The following is a 23817-nucleotide window of genomic DNA, read 5'->3' as shown; positions in this document are numbered from 1 at the left end:
TCTAATTTTTCATAATGTACGTCTTTGTATGGTTAATTATTAAGGCGCTCTGAAGTATATGGACTATTATTTTATTACTGTTTAATAGTTTTAACTTTTCTTAGAAAAGATACAGAAAATGCTCGGGAAAATGCCTATCAGAGGTTTTAACAGCTTACTGAGATTTTTTTTTTTTTCATTTCCTAATTCATCTGGTAGCATCACTAATCTTATTTATAATTTTGAAGTAAGTAAGAGTTTAAGTATGAGGAGAGACAGAACACTTCTTACTTTCGGTCCATACCTAGCAATCAATTTAAACTCCTGAAGTTTAATGTGGAAAATTGCATTAAATTAACTTACCAAGTGCATTTTGATAAGCTTGATGATTGCATATCCCTTTTATTCTGTTAGCATGAGAAAAAAATGCCCTCTTGAATCTTCATATTTGATAGTTTTTATAGGTGGAATGAGCGGATTTGCTCCCCCCCTACACTGCATGTTTTTTAGAAACATTTTCTAATATGCAGTAAAAAAATTAAAAAAATTAAAAACTTCAGTTACTGAGATGCACTGATTAGGCCTGAAATGTGCCTTTTAGGTCACGCAGGGAAGATGTGTGCCCCTTGGGCTCGCATGGGAGGGCTGGCCAAGCTGCTGCCTGTGTGCGGAAGTGAGGGTTAGGCGAGGGTCTGCACCTCAAGCCCCTCAACGTGCAATTTGCAAAACGTGCTTTTGGAACCACACCCAGATTGCATCTGACTGTTCTAGGACTCCCTTCCTTTTCTGAACTCTTGAATACACCTGCAGTTCTTTAAAAAACAAAAAAACAAAGCCAAAAACCCCAACAAACCACTCTTAGAGCTACATTAAACGCTGACCATCGGTTCTTTTACTCAGTGACTGCTTGGGTCATTTTTGGGCCATTTCACCGGTGTCCATCCGTGAATGCCATTGCCCTATGGGGAGAGATGCCTGGTTCTGCTTACTAACTTTCTCCTCCTTTCCCCTCCCTGCCCTCCCGCCTTCCTCATCTCCTTTCCTCCCCTCCTCTTCCCTTGTCTGGAGATGGTCGGTGGTCCCCGTGGCGGGGGCAGCGGGCAGGCCGGGGGGTGGCTGCAGGGCGCCGGCCTGCCCGAGCTGCCCATGTTGCTCTTGTCCTGCAGGCCCGGGGCCGGAGCTGAGCGGCCCGAGCACCCCGCAGAAGCTGCCGGTGCCCGCGCCCAGCGGCCGGCCCTCGCCCGTGCCCCCCGCCACCGCCGCGCAGCCGCCCGCGGCCGCCGTGCCCGGGCCCTCCGTGCCGCAGCCGGCCCCGGGGCAGCCCTCGCCCATCCTGCAGCTCCAGCAGAAGCAGAGCCGCATCAGCCCCATCCAGAAACCGCAAGGCCTGGACCCGGTGGAGATCCTGCAGGAGCGCGAGTACAGGTGAGGCACCCGGCCCCGGGGTGGGGGCTGGCGGCGCTGGCCTGGTGAGGACCACTGAACCCGGGGGGTGGTGGCCCTGCCCTGTGGGACAGGGCACAGGCCGAAACTCAGGCTACGGGAAGGACCCTAGAACCAGAGTTTGTTTCCCGTGGGGGTGGCAAGAGGGGGCCTTCATGGCTCGGGGTGGGCAGGACTGTGATTTTCATCCTGTGAGTCAGACACCGTTCATCAGCCCCTGGGACATGCCAGGCACTGTGCTAGGCACTGGGAAGGTGGAGGTCAAAGCCCAGCCCCAAGTGCTTGTGGACCCGAGAAAGGGGTCCTCTCACCCTTAGCCTTGCCGTGTCTTGCTGTGGTTTGCATGGTATCTCCCAGCGAGGGCTCTGAGCTGGCTGGATGTTGCGCGTGTCCTGCCAGCCAGACCTTTAGGTTAATGACACATCTCATGACACTAAATCATACTTAGTGGCTCGGTATAATATATTCTTCATTGTAATTTGTGCATTTGTGGGTCTACTGTTTGGTCAACCTTCGGGGTGAGCTGTCTTCACGCAGGGTCCACATTTAAACTCTTACTCCAGAAACTTAATTTTCGCCCGATTTGGCCCATTTGTCGACATCAGTGGTTGGCAAACCTTTTCTGTCAAAGGCCAGGTGGTAAACGTTTTACCCTTTGCAGGCCCATAGCAAAGGTCCCTCAGCTGTGCCCTTACAGTGCGAGAGTATATCCACAGATAATAATGGGCCAGCCATGTTCCAATAAAACTTTATTTGCAAAAACGGGCTGTGGACAGCCTGGAGTTAGCAGACCCTTCAGGTAAGTAAATGGTTAATGTCAACCAAAAAGAGAGTCCATAAGTAAGGAGTCAAGTTAAAACAAGACTAAGATCACGGTCTCTGGAGTTGGCCAGGAATGCGGGCTCTGTCGCCTCCCAGCTGTGTTACCTTGGTCAAGTTACATCTCTTCTTTTTTTAAGATTTTTATTTATTTATTTACTTGAGAGAGAGGGAGAGAGAGTATGTGAGCGGGGCGGAGGGGTAGAGGGAAAGGGAGAGAGAATCCCAAGCAGACTCCCCAGTGAGTGTGGAGCCTGACGTGGGGCTCAGTCCCATGACCCTGAGATCACGACCTGAGCTGAAATCAAGAGTCAGACCCTTAGCCAACTGAGCCACCCAGGCACCCCAAGTTACATCTCTTTTCTGTGACTCAGTTTCCTCATATGTTAAAAGAGGGGGTTATAGTACCTCTTGTAGGGGGAAGATAAAATGAGACAAAGACTTTCAGTGCATATCAGCTATTATTACTTCCCAATTATTGTTTCATTCAAAAGAAAATGAAAGTTTAGAAGTTATAGGGAATGTTAGTAAATAACACCTAGGCTCCCTTTAAAGACTTACCTTGGTCTTTGTTGAAAACCACATGACTTGTTATTAGATTAAAATGCTAACTTGCCAGCTTTGCAAGCGACTCTGTGGAAGAAATCGCAGTAACTCGCCATTTAATGTGTGTAGCTTTTTGGATGAAGAGTAGAGCTTTGCTCTTATTACTATGACTGATCCTCGATGAAGAGCTTTTAGATTGCTGTTTCCCGCGTTTTATGTACCCCAGAGAGCTAGACATGCTTCGTCTGTTGGCATAGCAGTGCTGATAGGCAGACCACTGCAAGGTACGAAGTCAGATGTCAGCACTGTATTCTCATTAGGGACAGAAGAACTTTATTCGTACGCAGTTCTTTCTTTATGTTGCTACTGAATAGAAAAACCGTCAAAAGTATTTCTTTTAAAAGATTTATTTATTTAAGAGAGAGAGAGACAGCACACCCGAAAGTGGGGAGAGGGGTAGCAGAGCCCAATGTGACACAGGGCTCGCTCTCATGACCCTGAGAACATGACCTGAGCCAACAGCAAGAGTCGGCCACTTCCCCGACTGAGCTACCCGGGTCCCCCACAGGTACTTTTTAAAAAGACAGTAAATGGGATAGAGGGGTATCGTTTAATTACTCTAAAATTCTGACTTCCTAAGAACTAACATTTTTTCCCCTTCCCTGAACGCGCAAACCTACCAATACCGTTGTCACATCATGCGAATGACATTCGTAACAAAGACGCTTTCTATACCTAGGAACACACCTGGACTTTTTTTCCTTATTCAGCCTGTGTTGGGGGGGGGGGTGTATGTGTGTGCATGTATTTTACCGACACCTAAATTTTCTTCCTCAATTTTACCAGAACTTCATTTGCAGGCCTTTCTAGTCATGAGCCTCTTTTAGCCCCTTTTTCAGAAGTGGTCTTAACGGATGGTCTCCCAAAGTACACAGTACTAAGTGGTACAAAGCAGCCTGTTCCGGGGTGTGAAACGCTTTGGTCCTCCCGTCTCATATCAATAAGAAAAAGTACAGGTGTCACTATCTTTTAAATTACAAGCCCTGCAGAATGTGGTGTAATGGCTATTTTTCATATTATTATCATTGCTTGATACACGTCTCCTCTTCCGTAAAGCCGCATGGCTTCTGAAACCATCGTTCTGGCAACCCTGGGTGCAAAAAGCTGGTGGGGACTTTGGACTTGAACTTTCCCACGGCCATCTTGAGAAGAAGCATAGGTTTCCACTGGCAGCCTTGCTTTTATCTCTTTTCTTCCTTGGTTGGAGAGCGATAGCTGACTTCTCTCTATGGAGATAAATTTTCAGCTGCAGAGATTAGGTTACACTTATCCTTTAGAAAGGGTTAGACCAAGTGCTGTAGACTCTTGTAAGAGACAGCAAAGGAACTCTTCCTTTTGTCCCTCGTTGACAGAATGTCCCTCACTCATCTTTAGCACCAATAACTGGAAGGGTCCAGTATATCCTTATCTTCTGATTATTTGAGCAAGGTCTAAGAAAAAAAAAAAACTCTTTTATAATTTTATAAACTTGGTTGGAGCAGAAATCATCTGTCAGAAACTAACAGATGTTCATGTCTCTGACCATTGTAATATCACTTACCTCATCTACGAAAATTGAAAGGAAGTTGTCAGAATCTCAGATTTCTTTCTAACTTTTAAGACATTTGGCTGTTTCTCTTGTTCATCATAAAATCAGAATTTTGACAAATTGACCGTCTTTATTCGGCGAGAGCATAAATAAGTTTCTGCCTGTGAACGCTTTGCCTCAGATCCGCACAAGCTTCGCCGTTAAAACATTTTGTTCCCATTTAAATTGTTATATTGGATCCTTTTCTTTTTGACCATCTTTCTCTTAATGATGGAACTGACGGCCCTTTTCTGTAGTAAGTGTCGAAGAGACATTTCCAGTGCCTTTTTCCCCTGGTCTTCCTGGCACACTTCCCTTGCCCTGTCAGTGTACCTAGCCTCAGTTGTTCCATTCCGAGGTAGATCCTTGGGCAGAAGTGCTCCGGGTTGTCACGTTAGCATGCAAACTGATTCCACAAGTGTCTGCGTGCAACACGCACCTGGCACTCCGAGGAGCGTATCTGAGAAGAGCCCCTCTGCGTCCTGCGTCCTGCCAGCCGTGTTCGGGATCGCTTCGGAGGTCAGCACGGACACGGTGGCGCCCCTTGCTTCAGGAAGCAAGCTTAGTCTGCTTGGCCTGCTTTTTTGTCCTTCCCTGCTCCCCACTGCAACCCTGAAATTCCTTCTCAAAAATTACCAAGGGCCGTTTTATCTGCAGAGTTACAAAAAGTCAGTCTCCCTCTCTCTCCCCCTCTCTCTCTCTTTTTTTTTAAAGTGTCACTCAGCTTCTTGAAGGAGCAAAATGTACCAGTGTCATTTTCTGTTCAAATAACTCTCCTACAGGAATCATAAACTTCTCCTCTGGACCTGAACAAATATTCTGTTACCTTTAATGGAACTCTTTTTCTTGCCGGAACAGTAACCCCTCTTGATTTACTGTTCAATCTGTATGAAAAACCTGAGTGACCTAATTCTGCTTCAATTTTCTGTGCTCGTGAGGACACTAAATGCGTCTCCTGCAGTCATGCAGTATTACTTGTGTTGTTGTTTCTGGAAGTTTAGAATCCTGAATCTCTTTATCGGACTACCTGCTGAATCCCATTGATGGGGAGATGAAATTGTCTGGAGAGGAGCATTATTTAAAATGAAGATTTCTATTAACAACGACAACAACCACTGCAAGGAGATAAAATTTTCTGCATTAAAAGAGCCCCTCCTGTACCCTCACTACCCACCTACCATGTGCCGAATCGAATGCATATAATTTTACTCTGGATTCCGCCTTTCCTATTCTATAGTTTAAATGTCTGCACTTTGCACTTCTTGCCTCCCTTTCGTAAAAGAAAGATTCTTTTGTGCCAGGAAAGCTGAGATTCACTGACAAATTACTAGGCCCTTTGGAGAAGCAGACTTTTCTGGAAGAGGTGCCCCCCCCCCAGCCGGCTCCCACATACTCCGAGGCTCCATCTGCCCCCAGCCCCTGCCTCCCTACCTCCCTCCATCCTCTCTCAGTCAGTGTGATTTAATCTCTGTACTCTCAGCCTCGTTGTCCTAAGTTTGTTTAGTTCTATTTCCACAGACCTTTAGAAGATTAAGGAAAAGCAGCTATGCCTCTAATTTCGCACCTGACCCACTTGGTCAAAGAGAGGAAACCAGAATACCAAGGGATGGTTGGAGTGCTGGGATATTTAAATGAAAAAGGTCTGCCATAAATCTAGAACCTAGGAAGCAGCCTGACCAAATCGCTGGCCCTCAGCTACCCACCTGTAAATATTTAATTTTCCTGTACTGTGGCCTTCATTCTACATGAGTAAAGTTCAGTTTAAGGATTTTTTTTTCCATTTTAATTACGCATTTGAAAAAAAACAGGTTTTTCTATCAATATTGTAGTTAAGATGCATCATCTTGGCTATATTTGGAGATTTTTGGTTATGTCACTTTTAAAAACTGAATTGGACAAATGAAATGGACCTTTGTTCCTACAATAAAAAATAAAAAAACCATGATAATCATCCCTTGAGTATCGATAGTAATAGGAATGTGAAAGAATGTTGAGTAAGTCTGAACAATTTGGTCAAAAGAGTAAAATGGCAGAAGTTTATTATTTTCTATTTTATTTATTTTATTTTTATTTTATTTTTATATATCAAAACTGATGGAAGTTTATTGTTGTTGTTTGCCCTCACAAATGTTCGGTCTGTTGCAAAATTAAACCACTTAAAGGTGTGATTGCTTGTGTTGGTACATACGGCTGAAAAAACAGCATGATAACAATGACATTACTAATAGCACATCATGATGATAAATCATTCAGTAAATCAGAATTAATAACATGTGTGTACCAAATAAGACAGGAATCTGTCATAATATTGTTTCCAGTGAAGTCAGTGGGAAAAAAAAGATGCCTTTCTCTTACTATCATTTTTGAAGTTTTGAAAAAAATGACATTTCCCTCTCTACCAGAGAAAACAGCTGTAAGTTTTGTTTTGTTTTTTTTAAAAAACACTCATTTTGATATTCGGGTTAAATGAAGTATTAAGGTATTTTGTGACATCTAGGTAGAGAAGACTTTACTTTTCCATGTTAACACACAGCATCGTAAAGGCTGACAAAAACCATAATACAAATTTTTATTTATTTATTTATTTTACTTTTTCTTTTTTTTTTTTTTAAGATTTTATTTTTTAGTCGTCTGTACACCCAACATGGGGCTTGAACTCACAAGCCTGAAATCAAGAGTTGCACCACGTTCCACCAACCGAGCCAGCCAGGCGCTCCGCATAATACGAATTTTTGCAAAAATCTTTATCAGCTTTTATAGTCGAGGTCCAGAAAAGCCACGGTAGAAAGTGTATATTAATTATCTACGGTGTCTCCACCGGTGTGAGGCAAATGAGGGCTCCTGTGTGGGCTCCCTCCTTTACTAGCTCTGTGAAGTCTGCCCATTTCTTGATGTCTCCAAGCCTGAATTTTCTCATCAGTAAGATGGGACCATTATTAGCATTTACCTTGTAGGGGTGTGTGTGTGTGTGTGTGTGTGTGTGTGTGTGTGTGTGTGTATGTATGTGTGTGTGTGAGAGAGAGAGAGAAAGAGAGAAACAGAGACAGAAGGAGGGAGGGAGGAAGAAAGAATTAAAATCGTGCTTTAGGGGTGCCTGGGTGGCTCAGTTGTTAAGCGTCTGCCTTGGGCTCAGGTCATGATCCCAGGGTCCTGGAATCGAGCCCCGCATCGGGCTCCCTGCTCAGCTGGAAGCCTGCTTCTCCTCCTCCCACTCCCCCTGCTTGTGTTCCTTCTCTCACTGTCTCTGTCAAATAAGTAAATAAAAAATCTTTTTAAAAAATTTGTGCATTAGATACACCTTAGTGTAGTTAACGTGAACTTAGTTTAACTTACTACCTATTAGGGGCGCCTGGGTGGCTCAGTTGTTAAGCATCTGCCTTCGGCTCAGGGCGTGATCCCGGCGTTCTGGGATCGAGCCCCACATCAGGCTCCTCTGCTGGGAGCCTGCTTCTTCCTCTCCCACTTCCCCTGCTTGTGTTCCCTCTCTCGCTGGCTGTCTCTCTCTCTCAAATAAATAAAATCTTTAAAAAAAAAACAACTCACTACCTTTTACTACCTTTTACTATTCTTCGTGAAGTCTATTCCAGCACACTCCTGCCGCAAATTTGGAGGGAGGTAGTTCTAAACATAGATTTAAATGGCGTGTAACTCTTTGTAAGGATAGGATCCAGGCGAACCCTGAAGCCAGTTTATATGGGTAACGGTGAAAGTATCCCAAGTGAATGAAGAAAGTGGGATGCCTTTTCTCTTCTGTTCTGCCTTTATTATGAAAAAGGGCCTGCAGTTATATTTTTGAGGCTGTCTGAGATGAGAATCCCCAGCGATCCTTTTCTAGAAATTCATAGTTTTTAAGCACTGTTACTTTACCGCCTCCTGCTACCCCAAGCCTGATTTTTAAAAATGCCTAATTTGCCTCTTCTTTTCTCAGACAAGCCCTGCTCACAGAGGAAGTGGTTGTGGTTGGCAGGGCTCTCTCTGAATGTTTTGGGTTGGCTGATTTCTGTGGCCTCAGCAGCACCTAAAACTGCTCCTGTTCACTCAGCTTTAACGGCTCTTGTCATCAGCATCTTGGCAAGGAGGGCAAATGGCCTGGTTGCCTGGGACAGAACTAGAACTTAGGAAGAAAACTTGTTGTCTCAGCTCTGCGCTCTGGCTGGCTGGGCGTTTGGGAGCGAATCCCATGGTCCCGTCTCTCGTTTTCCCTCTGTTCACGGTGAGCTCTGGCACTTGACTTCCCTCCTAGATGTATCCTGAGCCCCTCTCTTTCTGGGTGTGAGAGAGAGGTTGATGAAGAAGGCCAGAGTGTTTGGTAACACGTAGCACCTGTCTGCATTCACGCAGAGGTAGCTTTTCTCTGTTTCACATCAGAAACTCTAGTTGGGTGTCAGAAATTGGCCAACCGGCGACATCTGGAATGTGTCTTGCCAGGAACTGAGACCTGAGGGTTATTGTTTATCATTAAGGCTAAATCGTAATGTCTATTTCCGCCTCCCCGTTCCCTCATTTCATTGTCTCCTCTAGGCTCCAGGCTCGCATAGCTCATAGGATACAAGAACTGGAAAATCTGCCTGGCTCTTTGCCACCAGATTTACGAACCAAAGCGACCGTGGAACTGAAAGCGCTTCGGCTACTCAATTTCCAGCGTCAGGTAATACCTTTTCCCCAGCGACTCTGAGATGTAGGAAATAAATGGAAATCTGTTCAATATTGTTATAAAGATATAAACTTAGTAAAATAGTGTGTCTTTTAGCCCGGCCGCGTTGAACTAAAAGGAACGAAGATGAGTTGCTTATTATTATTATTATTTTGCTTCTGTATATCAGAGACATTTTTTTTCTCCTATATTATGGTTTCCAAAGTCAGAGTAATGGCATTTTGTTACCGTGGATGAAACCTCGAGAACAAATGGGATAGCTTGCCTTTACGACTGCGAAGAGAAACAAGAAAGCGGGAGAGCGGAATCAGAGCCTCTTTTGTAAACACAAATGTAAAATCCTTGCCATGACTTCGAAAATAATTTTAACAAATATGATAGCCACTCTACTAAATGAATAGCTCATCATTTATAGAAATACATAGAACTGTTTGACCCCATTAGACCCCCACGTGGTGACTGACCAGTGGACGATTATCTCTTGTTCTTGCTATGGCTCTTAGTAGTCGCTGATGAATAAAAGCTGGCATGATGATCTGTTTTATCATCGCTCAATGACTAGTGAAACAAAGGAGAGCTCCTTTTTACGTCGGTGAGTTTTGCTTTGTGGACCCGAAAGGTGCAGGTCTCCCGGTCTGCACGCTGCCTCATTTAGCCAAAGGGGAAGAAGAAGGAGTGCTCCTCAGGCAGGGGGGCTGACCTGGGGAAAGTCTCGGGGCGTGCAAAATGAATTATTAATGAATGAAAGTAGTTTGGAAGAATTGAATTGCATGACTCGGTCTGTTGCAGGATGTGACTGAAATCACAAAGCCACCCCACTCGCTGCTGTCCTCTGACCCTGGGAGTACACCTGCCCTCTTGGTTATAATGTCACAAGAGGACATCCGTGGTGTTGGGGAGCTAGCTGGCCGTAGCTCTGTGGGAGTAGATTTCAGCTGAAAGTCAAAAAGAAAGAAAATAAAAGGCTCCGAGTCCCATTCACTTCCTTTCTTATAGGTGACGTCATACAATGCATTAATAAAGTGCTTGGTACGGTATTGTTAAATGATTAATAACCAAGTATATTTTCACAAATGAGATTATACTCAGATTCGCTTCACTCTGCTGCATTCTTACCTGATTCTGATTTTTTGCTCGATATTGTAGAAAAATCCATGATCTCTGAAGTTTCCCAGTGAATTAACTGCAATGGATGCTGATCTGAGATTCAATTGAATTATTATTTTAGTGTATATTCCCAACCCCACCCCCGGCTATCACCCACACATAACGTACAGCATGGATAAGACGTCACATTGATGATAATCTAAAGAAAGTCCCTGATCTGGTGTGAAGTCTAAATATCTTGAAGAATGTCATCATGGGGAGTGGGAGGAAGCCAACACCAGTATTTCCCATCTTTTATATGAGGATGAACACTGAATTAATATTGTCTGAATACCGACTTTACATGCACAGGAAGTCATTTTTCCTCTTTTTTGCAGAGCATCATTAAAGTTAATCTTTAGACACAAAGAGAATGTTAGTATGGCACTTAAAATGAAGTAAAATATTTGAAAAGCTCATTAACTAATTAATATCATTAGAATAATCAAGCAGAATGAATTTATTTAAAACCCAAGACAGCGTCTGCTTTTTTTCAGTGTTACAGTGCTGTAAGGTTTGTTTGTTTTTTGTTTTTTTTTCTTAATCTGAATGGCTTGGAAGGAAAACTTGTGCCATCTTTGAAAATACCACCTAAATTTGGTGGTATTTAGTCCCTTCATTTACAAAAAGGCCCTTCATTTACAAAAAGGCCAACTGTGGTGGCAAACCTTGTAGAGTCCTCCGTCTGCCCCTACTAACTGGGAGCTGGAGCGGGGCAGGGCCCAGGAGCCAGGCCTGCGTCTGGGGAGGCTCTCCCAACTGCTCTCCCTTCCCTTGACAGCTGAGACAGGAGGTGGTGGCCTGCATGCGACGGGACACGACCCTGGAGACAGCCCTCAACTCCAAAGCCTACAAACGGAGCAAGCGGCAGACCCTGCGGGAGGCCCGCATGACGGAGAAACTGGAGAAGCAGCAGAAGATCGAGCAGGAGAGGAAGCGCCGGCAGAAGCACCAGGTACCAAGGGGTGAACTGTGCGCCCCCACGTTGGCAGAGACACCTGACCAAGCCCTCAGATGGAGTCAGGAGGACTGGAGAACGTATTGGGCGGTGCGGACATCGCAGAGCGGGAAGCTTCCCTGGAGCTCCCGTGGGCTGACCGCCCCATGGAAGGGGCGGGGAAACAGGCCATGCCAGGGACGTGGGTGCCTGCCCATGGCCTCCTGCAGCGGGGAGGAGGTGGAGAACCCTGCTTTCTGGATACCAGGCAGGTGTCCTCCCCATCATCCCACCTGCACTGCCCGCTGGCTGGGCACGGCCGCATTGCCTGGGGCAAAATCCTCAGGCGCGGGAACTTGGAAAAGGAAGGAAGAGAGCAGATGGTTATTTTTATAGCAAATATAAATACAGTCTCCTGGGCTTTTCCAGGGCCCAGTTGGAGGTTTCATAGGGGCAGATGTTTTAAAACATTCCTTTCTAGGTGTTTGGAAGTATTTTGATGGAGGATTTGATTTTGTGTTACAGTCCCATACCTCGTGTTTGTTTTCCTGTGCTTCATCGAGTGCCCCGCATTAGCTTCATTCTGAAAAATGTTAGATGTTCGTTGGTGCACGTTTCCTCTCCTGTATTTAAAAAATCGATCCCAATTATGTGCAGCGATTTTAGCTGCCCCTCCACCTTACTTCGAATCACGGTGCTAAGCCATTTGATTTAGAGCAGAAGAGGCATTACTTTTATAACCTGGTTCTCCCTGGAAATATCCGCCTCCCTCGGGTTGATTGGAGGGTGATTTTCTTTCAGTTTTATCCTCGCCCATTTTGCAGGCTTCTGTCCGTCCTAGATCTTGCTGTTTTCACGAGCCTGTACACTTGAGGTCCTAGAGACTTCTCTTCCACAAGCTGGAGCCTTCGAGAGGCTGGTTTTCCCACCAGCCCCAGAGCCCGCAGCTCAGCTACCAAGAGACATCCCAGGGCACCTGCCTCACAGAAGATTCTAGTCTTCCCACTGTTGTGAAATGCTCACGGAGCGTTTTCTTGGGCTCCACGGAAACCTCAGTAGTCGACTTTAAGTATCCTTTTTCCTCCTCCCTTCGGGTCCTGTAGGAATACCTGAACAGCATTTTGCAGCATGCGAAAGATTTTAAAGAGTACCATCGGTCTGTGGCCGGCAAGATCCAGAAGTTGTCCAAAGCAGTGGCAACCTGGCACGCCAACACTGAAAGAGAGCAGAAGAAAGAGACGGAGCGGATCGAAAAGGAGAGAATGCGGAGACTGATGGTAAGGAGCTCACCTGTGGGGACCCCAGGCAGCGGGGTCCGCGCATGCACCTGTATTGAGAATGTTAAATATGCCATATCAAGAGTGGGTAAAAGGGGCTCATCAAATATATGAACACGCCCCTTTGCATATGGATGGAGTAGAAACATCTCCTTCCTGAACGATGCATGCCACAAACCCAGGGCCACAGCTGATAGGTATGTAAGATCTCCGTGGCCTGGGGTGGCCTTGCTTCTCCCATCGAGGAAGGTACTACAGTTTGCAGGAAGTTTAACAGCCAGATCTGGAACGATGGATATGATCTTTCTTTTAAAAATATCGCCTCTTTGAGACTAATGACATAAGTTGTTTTGAGTGAATGTGTCATTAACTCGTGTCTTGGACTCGAAAAAGGTCTGTTTCTTGAAGCTGCTGGTGCTTATCCTTTTTTTAAAATGGTAGAAATTTCTCCCTTCTAGTGTAAAAAGTGATTTTTAAGTTAATTTGGAAATGTTACTTTTTGCGTTATGGCTGTGTTATTGTCAAAGGCTATTCATGGATCATTACCTTGGTGCTGTTATTTTTTAATGGGGGTAGATAAATACAGAAGGAATTGGTTTACATCATTGGCCTGGGTATCTGGTTTTATTGGCCATTCATTTTTGGAATGGGACCTCAGAGCACACTGTGGATTTTAGAAAAGCGTGTGTGATCTATAATGATAGGAGACCTGCACATTCCTATCTGGGACATAATGCCGGAGTATGGGATGGAGATGAAATCGTTGTCCTTGGCCCGTAGTTACGTCCCTGGAAAATTCCAAGTGACACTCTCTTCTTTGGTGGTATTATGGTTTGCATTTTGTTTTCATTACCTTTTTTGGATTCCAGAGAGTAAACACTCTTTTAAAAGGCTCTGCGTCCAGGTACTGCTAAATCTTACGTCTTCTCCCACCCCCCTCTCCTTTTTTCGGGAAGGAGAAGCCCGTCCATGAGATTTCTCCCCAGCGAGGGAGGCCATTTTATGCGATCTGAGCAGCAAGCGGTCAGATTTGTCTCATTCAGCTGGAGTGAAACTATATTAGAACTTCAGTAACAGATTGGCTTGACACTAATGATTAGGCATTTGCAAATCATTAATTTTTGCAATTAAATGATGGAATATACAGATAACAGAGAAACTGAAGTTTTTTATCACTCTTTCTTCAAGTGAGATCAACCATAACCAAAAGCAATTAGAGTTATAATAGCATTTGAAGTCCATGCTCACCCACGGGGCAGACAGCAGCTAGACTGAGTGATAAAACTGCTGTCACTCGGGAGAGGCTGGAGTGACGCCCCTGGACTGAAGAGCCTCAGCTTTGCTGCAGTGCGGGGTCCCCTTGGGGACTCGTGACATGTCCCTGGTAGCCTACATCACACGAGGAAAATATGTGGAGGTGTCCTTTTATTGGGACGTATAGAAGAGACTTGTCCTGAAATGGCTCCGAGTACATCAGAGTTTTCATGGCATTTAACCTCCTAATGTTGCTTAATAGGTGATAGAGGTGGGAATTACTATTTATTCTGTTTATTATCAGCAGTATCGGACTCCAGGTGCCATGTGCCTCGCCTGCAGTCACCTCGGCCCCCGTGCCGTGCCGATCCGTGACCAAAATCCCCCCAGATTTGACCTTTCCTATCAACCACCACATTTATAATGCTTTTACATGTAAGAAGTTACACTTGTCAAAGTCCACTGGAGTCTTCGCCCTGAGAAGTGCTTATTGAAATGTTGCCGAACGAAATGATAGCATGTCTGGAACTGGCCACAGGACAGTGCAGTTTGGGATTGGGAAGAGGGGTTGTGGGAAGGGTAGCCATGAGACGGGAGTCATCGTGAGTTCATTTCAGTTGCTTGGTGTTGGTTATATGAGAGACTACAGTCTTCTGTCTACTTTGGGTTGTTCTTGAAAATTTCCATGCTTCCAAGTGAAGGATACACTTCGGATGGTGAATTGTCAAATTTTCACATCTTTTTTTTTTTTTGGTGTGCAAAGAAACCTAGAAAAACACAGAGCTGAGTCAAAGTGCTTGCCCACACTGGGTAAATAGTGTGGTTTTGGGTCCTGATTTTGCCCCAGAGCCGTGTCCTGGGACTTGGGGGTGAGGTGGGTATCGTGTCCCAGGCACCCCCCCATCCCAGACTGTGCATGGTCAGTCCCGCAGCCTGGATCATTCCATTCACTGTGCTCCCCACCAGTCAGAGTTCAGACGGTGATGGGGAGCGCTGAGTGGAAATTGGAGTTCGCACATCTTTACTGGGCTCTGATCATGTCCGTCTTTCCTTAATAGGCCGAAGATGAAGAGGGCTATAGAAAACTGATTGATCAAAAGAAAGACAGGCGTTTAGCTTACCTCCTGCAGCAGACCGATGAGTATGTGGCCAACCTGACCAACCTGGTGTGGGAGCACAAGCAAGCCCAAGCAGCCAAAGAGAAGAAGAAGAGGAGGAGGAGGAAGAAGGTAAGCACCCTAATGGCGGCAGCCAAGATGACTGAGTTGCAAAATATGCTTAACCCCGTGGGCACGGCGTGAGGGAGGGGACCAGGCACGCCAGACGGGATGTTGGAGGGGAGCATGTAATGGGTGGGAAGTACCGAACTGAAACAGCTCAGTCCGTATTTTCCTTGTTTCATACTGTGTTTCAAAGTGAAGCGTACACGGTCAGTAGAAAAAGGAAAAACGTCGGCACACGTAAGTGTGTGCCTTGCTTGAGGTTAATACCAGTGTGGTAGGGCCATGACAATGGAGCAGAAAAGGCAAAGTGCAGTTGGAGGGAACCCGAGGAAGCTGTGAGGGAGGGCTTTGGGGTACTTCCAGAACCTGCTTGAGCCTGTTTGTTCCGACAGGGAGCAATGCCCAAATGCCCATTCAGTGCACCTGCCCCGCTGTGGTGCTGAGGTGAGTGGGCAGGCCAGGGTTTTAGGTCATCACAGAGGACCGGAGACAGTTTTATGTAAAATAGAACCTAATCAGTGTGGAAAGGGAAGGATAAGATTGAGACTCTCTGCTCTGCGGCTGTTCTATCTCGATGCGGGTGTAAACTGCTCGTGTAGACTTGTGAAGGTAGAGCCTCTGTGAAGCTTGAGGTTTAGCTCTTAGTGCGCAGTTTGTTTTCATGGCGGATCCTGATTGGCCTGGACGCCCACGACCACCGGAAACAGGAAGTCTTCCTCACGGCCGTGAGGATTGAGGTTGGGTGGCGTTTCATCATGTATTCTCTGCACTGAATCGCTGAACAAAATGTTGTTCAAAAAATAATTAATTTCATGGCTCCTGAATTCTCATACCTGCTTTGTAATTAAGGAGGAGGGAAAAGTGATGGAGAAGGCCCTCCTTGCCCCCGACTCCTTCCGTAGCACATAGCTTCCTGCGTTGTGGGGATGAACGAGGGATGACTCAGGGCTTGGATTTAGATGTTTCGTCGGTGAGAAAGACCTCATTTTCTTGTCAAGGTAGCTTACAGACTTTGCAGAATTCCAGCTCCCAATTTCTGACTTAAAAGGACGTGTTCAGAGTCAGGGAAGAGCACGCAGGCAAACAGGTAGGATTCTGTAACGTTCCACAAGGGGACCCTGTGAGATGACGATTTTCGTTTTTCCCAAAGCCAAGGTGTATTTCACAGAGGTTACCACAAAAAGTTCAAATTCTACTTTTTGTGTGTGATTAAAAGCTGATGGCCCAGATTTGTGCTTCTGGCTTATAATTAATAGATTCCTGTCACGATATTAGATTGTTATATCATCGTCGGCAAAGAAAGATATATCACTGAGTGATAGTGATTATGCCTGTATTTTCGTGTTAATCTGTACAGAGCAGGAACCTGTCATAATATTTTCCTTGGGGCTGCCAACCCCACGTGATCTATGGGTTGGCTTTCTGCTTCCTTCCCCTTGCCCTCTGGTTTGCTGATAGCACGCATTCTTTCTCTTTTATCCACGTGTCCGGCAAATATTACCTGGACACTTCCCATGAGCCTGGCAAAGTGCGCAATGCTGGGGGAGGAAGAGGGAGATGTTGAGGAAAAGCACAATTGCCCTCTCTCTCAGTTCCATCAGAGTGAGAGACAGACATTGATCAAATATGCACCCCCAAAATAATCATAAGCCGTGGTGAATGCTGTGAAGGAAGACTGGGAGCCAAACCGGGGAGGGGACTGATTTCCTGGCAAATGAATGATCAATAAGATACCAAAGCCAGTCCCACTCCCATCAGCCCATTAGGAGTCTCTGGGCGGCTCCCACTGGTTATCTCACGTGATTAAATGTGCAGAATCATTGCTTTATCATCAGCTCTCTGCCTCTTCCCTGGTGTGCTTGCAGAATGCCCAGCATTGGAGCTCGCCCTGCCCTCAGCAGGACTGAGGAGGACAGGCTGCATTTCCTTCCGGGGCCATCTTGCTGGGATGAATGGGATAACGACAAAAGAAACCAGGCCCCTCCGCAGTCCTTCCTGAAAACCATCTCTTTGCTGGGGCTTAGAGACTTGGTTCAAAGCGGGTTACCCAATTCCAGATGCACCTTTATTCAAGTGCAAAGAAAATGGATGCTTTCAAAAGCTGATTATTTGACAGTCTGGATTATCTGTCATTCTTCCCTCCATTAGACTGAATGATTGAGGGTGCCTTGTTCCAGCTTCTCTGTTGGGGAGGAAGGCTGTGTCCAGAAGCTTAAAAATTCTGTGCCGACCCTTCCAGCTCTTCTCACAGAACCAACTTGATGCTGTGCCTATCTGGAGTTTGTTTTTTGCAGTTATGTAAGGCCTCAGTAAGCCTTTGTTTTTCGTGACCCCGTGGCCCAACAGCGTTGTGCTGTCGCAACAGGTATAGGGACAGCTAGGATACAGGTGCCTCTGTCTACACTGTTATAGGTGAGTGTGGTTGAACTTGTGATTTCATTGGAAAAGGATTATTATTATTTTTTCTAATATTACCCCAGTGTAACAGAGAAGGCCTCTTTCTTTCTGGTGAAGTGTATTGTGTTTCCTTGTTGGTAACCAGGAGAGTGGGTCTCCTTTAACCTGCCATGACCGTGTTTATACCTCTGTTCTCTCCATTAGAGCCCCTGCTATGAAGTATACATTTAAAAATCATTCTAGAACTTCTCACTCTCAGCCTGGTCTTTCATTAATGCCCTTGAAGTGAAAGAAAAAGAAGCGAACTATATGTATCTACCTAGGCATTAGAGGAGGAATAATTTGCAAAGTATTGAAATATCTAATTATGTGAAACCAGCCTTTCAGTGTGACAGGATTAATGTACTCTGATGTGCACTCAGCGTGACCTTGAGGTCTCTGTCCTCTCCCATGACTGTTCTCTAACATCGGCTGGGTGACTACAGCATAAAAAAGGGCACGGGGCTACATAAAGCCAGCGGGGTGTGTACAGATGGGTTGGCTTTCTGCTTCCTAACGCAGAAAATTGGGCCACCGCCCAAGAGCTCATGTCAGTCCACAAACTTCTAAGTTCATAACTGTGTTACGAAAACGTATCGTGTTAATTTGCTTGTATTCCCCTATAGACTATTTCCTTAAAAGATCTATTGCGTCGTGCTTCAGTCTCTGGGTCTGTGAGAAGGTGATGGGATGACACGGCAAGTGTATCCACAGCATTCAGCAGGTACCCTGACACGTAGTAAACGCTCAGTACTAGCAGTGATCTTAGCAAACAGCTCTGTGGTGTAAATGTAGGGTAGCAATTGTCGAAGCGTGGTTCGAAGGTGTTTTTTTTTTTTTTTTTTAATAAAATCTTCTTTTTCCCCATGTTGTATATTCTCTGTGATGTCGAGAGAATAAATGTTTGGCTACCATTTTATCCCCCAGTTAGGATCAGTTAGGTCCTGGGTAGGATGTCTTTTCAGACAGTGACAGGTTCTTTGACCATTGAGGCATTCAGTTGGAAATGAGGACTTACACTTTTTGGTGGACTCTGCTTAGCCCTCCCTCGCTAGCTCCTGCAAAGAGAATTTTCTAACTGTGGGGCCTCTCATTTGCAGTGGTTCCTGGTGGCAATCAGGTGGTCCTTGCAGAACTCTAGGGTGTTTTTCCTTAAGCTCTGGTGACGAGCCCAGGCCAGTCGCCCCCCCCACCCCGGACCTCCCACGTCCAGCCTACTACGAAGTCTAGTCCCTTCACGGTTCTGTCTCCCGAGCTGTCGACTTCAGGCTGAAAATAAATATTTAATTCCTTCTTCCAGATCTTTTAATGCAGCATATACCAACAGAACTACACCCTTGTTGTGAATGTGTGACATTTCTTGGAAACTCATGACACTAACAGGAACCAGCAGAGATTCCATGGGGGACCGCTGTGCCAAGTATTTTTTTCATCGTGGTGTTTGCTCTTCCTTCTGAAAGTTCTTTTATTCTCTTCCTCAGCAAATACTCTTACAAGCACATCTCAGTACTGTGACGCTTTGGAGGGGGACTCTTTCTAGCACAGCATTCTCTGCTGGTCAATATAGCAATAGGAAGTGTGTTTTTATCCTTTTTAGATATCAACAAATCAGAAAAACCTCTTGGTATAATTTCTGGTGAAAAGAGCATGAGATGCAAAGTAGTAATGTGGTTGAGACATTTCTTTTCAGTTCGAGTTACTCTCCAGTTCTTCTCAATTCTTTTGTCTCTCCTGTTTGCCCCCAAGGTGAAGATTTTCCCCTGCAAGGAGAATTTCACAGGCGAAAGGAAGGTTCTTTTTCCTTGTTTTTTCCCAAAGATTTATTTCTTTATTTTTTAGAGAGAGACAGAGAGCACAAGCAAGGGGAGGGAGAGGGAGGGAGGGAGAGAATTCCAAGCCAACTCTGCACTGCGCGTGGAGCCTGATGTGGGGCTCAGTCTTATGACCCTGAGATCATGACCTGAGCCAAAATCAAGAGTCAGATGCTTAACTGACTGAGCCACCCAGGCGCCCCTGAAAGAAAGGCTCTAAGGTAATTCTGGACATTTTGAGTGTAGGGGCTGTGGTAACGGTAGGTGAATATGACGTCACAGTGACAGAGTCATTTGATTATTCTAGTATCAAAATGGGTGAAAACAGAAGTTTGGATCAAAGTCCTGCTTAACTGGATTGACCAGTTACTTGAGTCAAAAATGTTGGAATTGGCTTTCTCTGCAGGCTGCGACCAAAGTAATGGGCAATTCCTGTTAATTTGATATTCTTGATCTTTTTTATTGCCTGATCACCTATCTTAATGCTCACAGGTCCACTGAAGTGATGGTAAAAATAACCCAGGTGGTTTCTGGAAACTTAAGTTTCCACTGAAACAGAATGAGCCCTTAAGGTGCCAGCACTTTCGAATGTTGCTTCAGTAAAGTATAAGAACACCTGCTGGGGGATAAAATGCACTCACTTTATAATATAAATTGTAAAATTGTAAAATATTTGGTGCAAACCTGCTTCTTTACAGATTGAGGCTGTGTGTGGCCCGCGTTACGGTAATCTGAGTGAAGCGCCCCACGGAGTTTATTTTCCTGAGTTCGGCTTACACGGAGTTTTCCTGTCTCGGGACTCCTTTGCCTCCTCACTCTTGTCGCTGGTTATTTTCTATACCTTCTGCCAGGAAGACAGGTTGCAGTGCACACAGCTTGGTGAACCTTCCCAAATGGAATTTCTGAATTGCCGTTGGCCTTGGAAGTTGGGAATTCAACCTTGGTTTTAGTTATGAGTGATGTGTTCCCGGTCCCCTCTCATCACTAGGAGAATTACCCTTTCCCCTCCCTCCAGCAACATGGTTAGCTCCCAGCTTTTTGTAGGTGGGAAGAAGCCAGGACGGAGTTCCTTTAGTCCTGATTAATGGGTGAATGGCAGCGGATTGTTTTGTTTTGTTTTTAATCAGTGGAAAAAATTAAGCTGAGGCATCCGCTGGTCACGCAGGATGTGTTTGTGATGGTGGGAGACACGGTGGTACCAGTCACAGTGTGTTTGGAGTTAATCTGGAACCAAGAAAAGGGAAGCATTTTTGTGTTGTGTTTTGTTTTGTTTTGTTTTCCGGGGAGGGGGTTGGGCAGCGAGGATAAAGCACCCCGGTGATGTGAGAACCAGAGATTTGTCACCAAACTGAAAGAATCCAAGGCATGATGGGAGAACGTGTTGTCTCTTGTCATAGAGTAGACTGCCACCTGGCTTCCACCTCCTGTAATAACAGCAGGATTGGGTGTAAATTCCGAGCGCCAGTTCACTGAGGAATTGTGCGTGTTCTTAACTGTTTTATGGCTTGCAAATTTACTGGCATCTGATTACAATAATGATGACTCATTGAGTGTGTGCTAAGTGAAAAGCATTGTTCTGGATGCTTTCCTTCCTTCCTTCATTCACCAAATATTTACCCAGTGCCTTTCATGTGCCTGGAGTCCTTGTAGGGGTGGGGACACACGAATGACAAAAACAGAAATCCCTGACTCCAGGCAGTGCGACAGCCAGTCTCACAGACATAAAGGAGTTGTCCTCCGACTAGCATTGAATCTTACATGGTAGAGATGGACGCTGGCCACATATATTTCATGGAGCCTTGGATCGTGCATCCTGAAAGAGAGGTCCGGGTCTGCCTCTGCCCTATAAGGGAGGGACTGTTACTGTCCCTTTTTTACAGAAGATGGAACCAAGACACACAGATTTGCTCAGGACCACACAGCTAAGGTCTCCCATAGTGAGTGACAGAGCTGGGATTCAAACACTGGGGGTCTAGTTCCAGAACCAAGTTTCTTAAATCTCCTATTACGTGGCCTCTTGAATTTGATACCGAATGGAATTTTTAAAATGAGTTTAGAGGATTTTAAGTAAAGGAGGGGCCTGATGGTGGGGCAGTTTTAGATACCACTCTAGCGAGTCAATAGCGTATTCATAGAAGACTATCCTTCAGAATGGTTTTGAATCTGTTATTTGTGGTCCTTCAAGCTCTTTAATGTACTATTCATTGAGATGGTGATCCAGTTCGGGTAGCTAGATATTGGAAATTGGCTTATCCATTGTCTCATTTGATTTTCTTTGTTGGCCAAATTTGTAGCTTATTTCTGATTTGTATGGAAAGAATGGTGGGATTAATTGATTTTCTCCCATTAATTAAAACCTTCGCCTGAGTATAGTGCCTGAGGATTCCAAAAATGGAACTGTTAGGGGCTGGTTGAAGAGATGGTTCCTTTTCTGAGCTCTTCTGCCATTGTTCTCTGTATCCGTCGCCTGGACATAGGGCTTGGTGCTTTTCAATGCTGATCCTTTCTTTTGAGCCTGTAAACGTTTCACTTTGGGGTGGCATAGATAGAAAATTAAATTCTTGGGAAATCATAACCAAAGGGAGCATTTTATTTCCTACTCTTTGGTAGAAATGCTACATTTTTTTTTCTTGCAGCATACATACGTGTATGTCTTGTAAGAAAATTTTGAAAGAACTTCAGAAATTTCAAACATTTATGGGAACTGGTTTTCTTCAGCGTAGACAAAAGGTTGGATTTTGAACATTTTCTATAAAAGCTGTTTTGTCAAGAGACAATTGAGTTATTTTCATGGAAAGCAAAAATGTATTATATAATCAATGCCTTAAGTAAACAGAGTAGAGTTAATATCGATTCTGTATCATTATATGTATTTTTAATTAACTAAAGAGCCCAGGGGAGGAAAGCTCATTTTCTTAAATGCCTTGATAAAGGAAATGACTAAAGTTGTGTTTAGGGTTTTTTTTTTTTTTTTCCTCATGCAGAAGTAGTAACTTTAAAATAAGAATTCTGTAAAGAATCCAGCAATAACTTTAAAATAAGAATTCTGTAAAGGTGATGGTAAAGATTTCACTTGTCAGAAAGGTTATAAATGTAAGAAATTTGAGGCTCTTTTGTTTTTATTGCAGATGAGACTCTCTCGGGTATGTACAAAACGTGACATAATCTTAGCTTTTCATTTAGGCTGTCTTTGAGGCACAGAGAGGTTAATGGACTAAGATATTGAAATATTTAAGAAATGGTCGATGACAGAATTTTTCATGAGCTCACAGTATCTGCATCAAATTTCCTCCTATTACCCACCGTGGAAATACTATGTAGTATGAAAAGCCAATTAGGTAGAATGGAAGACATCCCGAGAATTCCCAGAATGTTGTACGATTCTGTATTTTTATGACCTGAGAGCGGTTCCAAGTTTACTGGGGAATGGACATTTTTAGAAAACTTGTTAAGGGGAGTAAGAAAGTTGAGCCAGTTACGTCAGGCTTTGTCTTCCTGGTGCCAAACACGAGAAGGACAGCTCACACGCGCTGACCTCAGCCTTGCTCCTTTCGTGTCTTCAGCCCTTTGGGTCCTAGAAGACGTCACCCACAAGTCTGCGGCATGTGCCAGTCTTGAATCGCACCTGGCTTTCAGTAACTCCCCCCAAGTTGCCAGCTTAAAAAAAAAAAAAAAACACGAAGAAACAAAAAAAAAAGCCCCACACTTTGTCTCAGACAGTGAAGAGAAACAGAAATAAAAGGCATCGATACTTAGGCTCTGTTAGATGACGGTGGTGAGTAGTGACGGAGTGCTGTTTGGGGCCACTGAGTTCCCATGAAATCCTTCCTGTAGCCGTCTTCTTGACTGACGTGTAACATCTGACATTACTTTGCAGAAGGCTGAAGAGATCGCCGAGGGAGGAGAGTCTGCCCTGGGACCGGATGGAGAGGTGAGGAGCTTTGCGCCCATTCCTGCCGTGTTGTGCTCAATGAGTCCCCGCCATGCCCTACAGCGCCATTTTCTGTGAATACCAACTTTATTTTTACTCAGCTATTCGTTTCTAAGTAAAAATAGGAGTACATTAGCATAGTAGAAAATTAGACGAGTAGAAAAGGGATATACCGGAAAGTAATCTCCTTCCGTCTCAGACTGCCAATCAACTGATATTAAGTTTGTGTACCATTCCGGAATCTTCTGTGCGCATATATGTTTACGAATACATAGAATGTGTAAAAATTTTAAGTGATTCTATAATTGCATTTTCCCCGTAAATGATACAGAAGCATAAGCTATGACCCAGTTTCCTTAGTGCATTACTAATTTGAAATTATAAAACTCCATAAACACAAACAATTTACATATTTGGTGAGCTGCTTTTTTTGACATTTTTGTATAGGCTTACGAGAGAGCTTCTCTTCGTAGATCCATCAGCACATTCCTAAATGTGATTTCCGAGGATTTTGAAAATTCTCCTGAATCATGAGAACACAATTACTTATTGGATTTTTTTTTTTCCTCTAAAAACTCAAAAGTTCTCTGCCAGGGATTCACGTGAGGAGGCATAGCCCCAGAGCGGGGTGGGAAGGAGTTTGTTTCAAACTGCCTTCTCCTCTCACAGATTCTGATAAACCTGCTTGGGGGAACCCTTCTAGAATCTGTGCGTGCGAGGCGTACCGTGACTGT

General features: G+C 44.7%; 1 protein-coding gene across 9 annotated transcripts in view; it reads left to right on the top strand.

The window, feature by feature from the left end:
• The window catches only part of SMARCA2 (SWI/SNF related BAF chromatin remodeling complex subunit ATPase 2), a 170231-nt gene that overhangs the window by 29264 nt on the left and 117150 nt on the right, over nucleotides 1-23817 (top strand). For all 9 annotated transcript variants that reach the window (XM_045772431.2, XM_045772420.2, XM_045772427.2 and 6 more), the window contains 6 exons: nucleotides 1146-1404; nucleotides 8936-9062; nucleotides 10996-11169; nucleotides 12255-12428; nucleotides 14741-14911; nucleotides 23030-23083. In XM_045772431.2, coding sequence (XP_045628387.2) covers nucleotides 1146-1404; nucleotides 8936-9062; nucleotides 10996-11169; nucleotides 12255-12428; nucleotides 14741-14911; nucleotides 23030-23083 — 959 coding nt within the window. The remainder of the gene's footprint in view (nucleotides 1-1145; nucleotides 1405-8935; nucleotides 9063-10995; nucleotides 11170-12254; nucleotides 12429-14740; nucleotides 14912-23029; nucleotides 23084-23817) is intronic.

The sequence above is a fragment of the Ursus americanus genome, chromosome 34, assembly GCF_024610735.1.
Source record: "Ursus americanus isolate L20-20 chromosome 34, mUrsAme1.1.p, whole genome shotgun sequence".
Taxonomy (NCBI): domain Eukaryota; kingdom Metazoa; phylum Chordata; class Mammalia; order Carnivora; family Ursidae; genus Ursus; species Ursus americanus.
The sequence above is the reverse complement of the archived record's forward strand: the minus strand, read 5'-3'. Positions and strand labels throughout refer to the sequence as shown.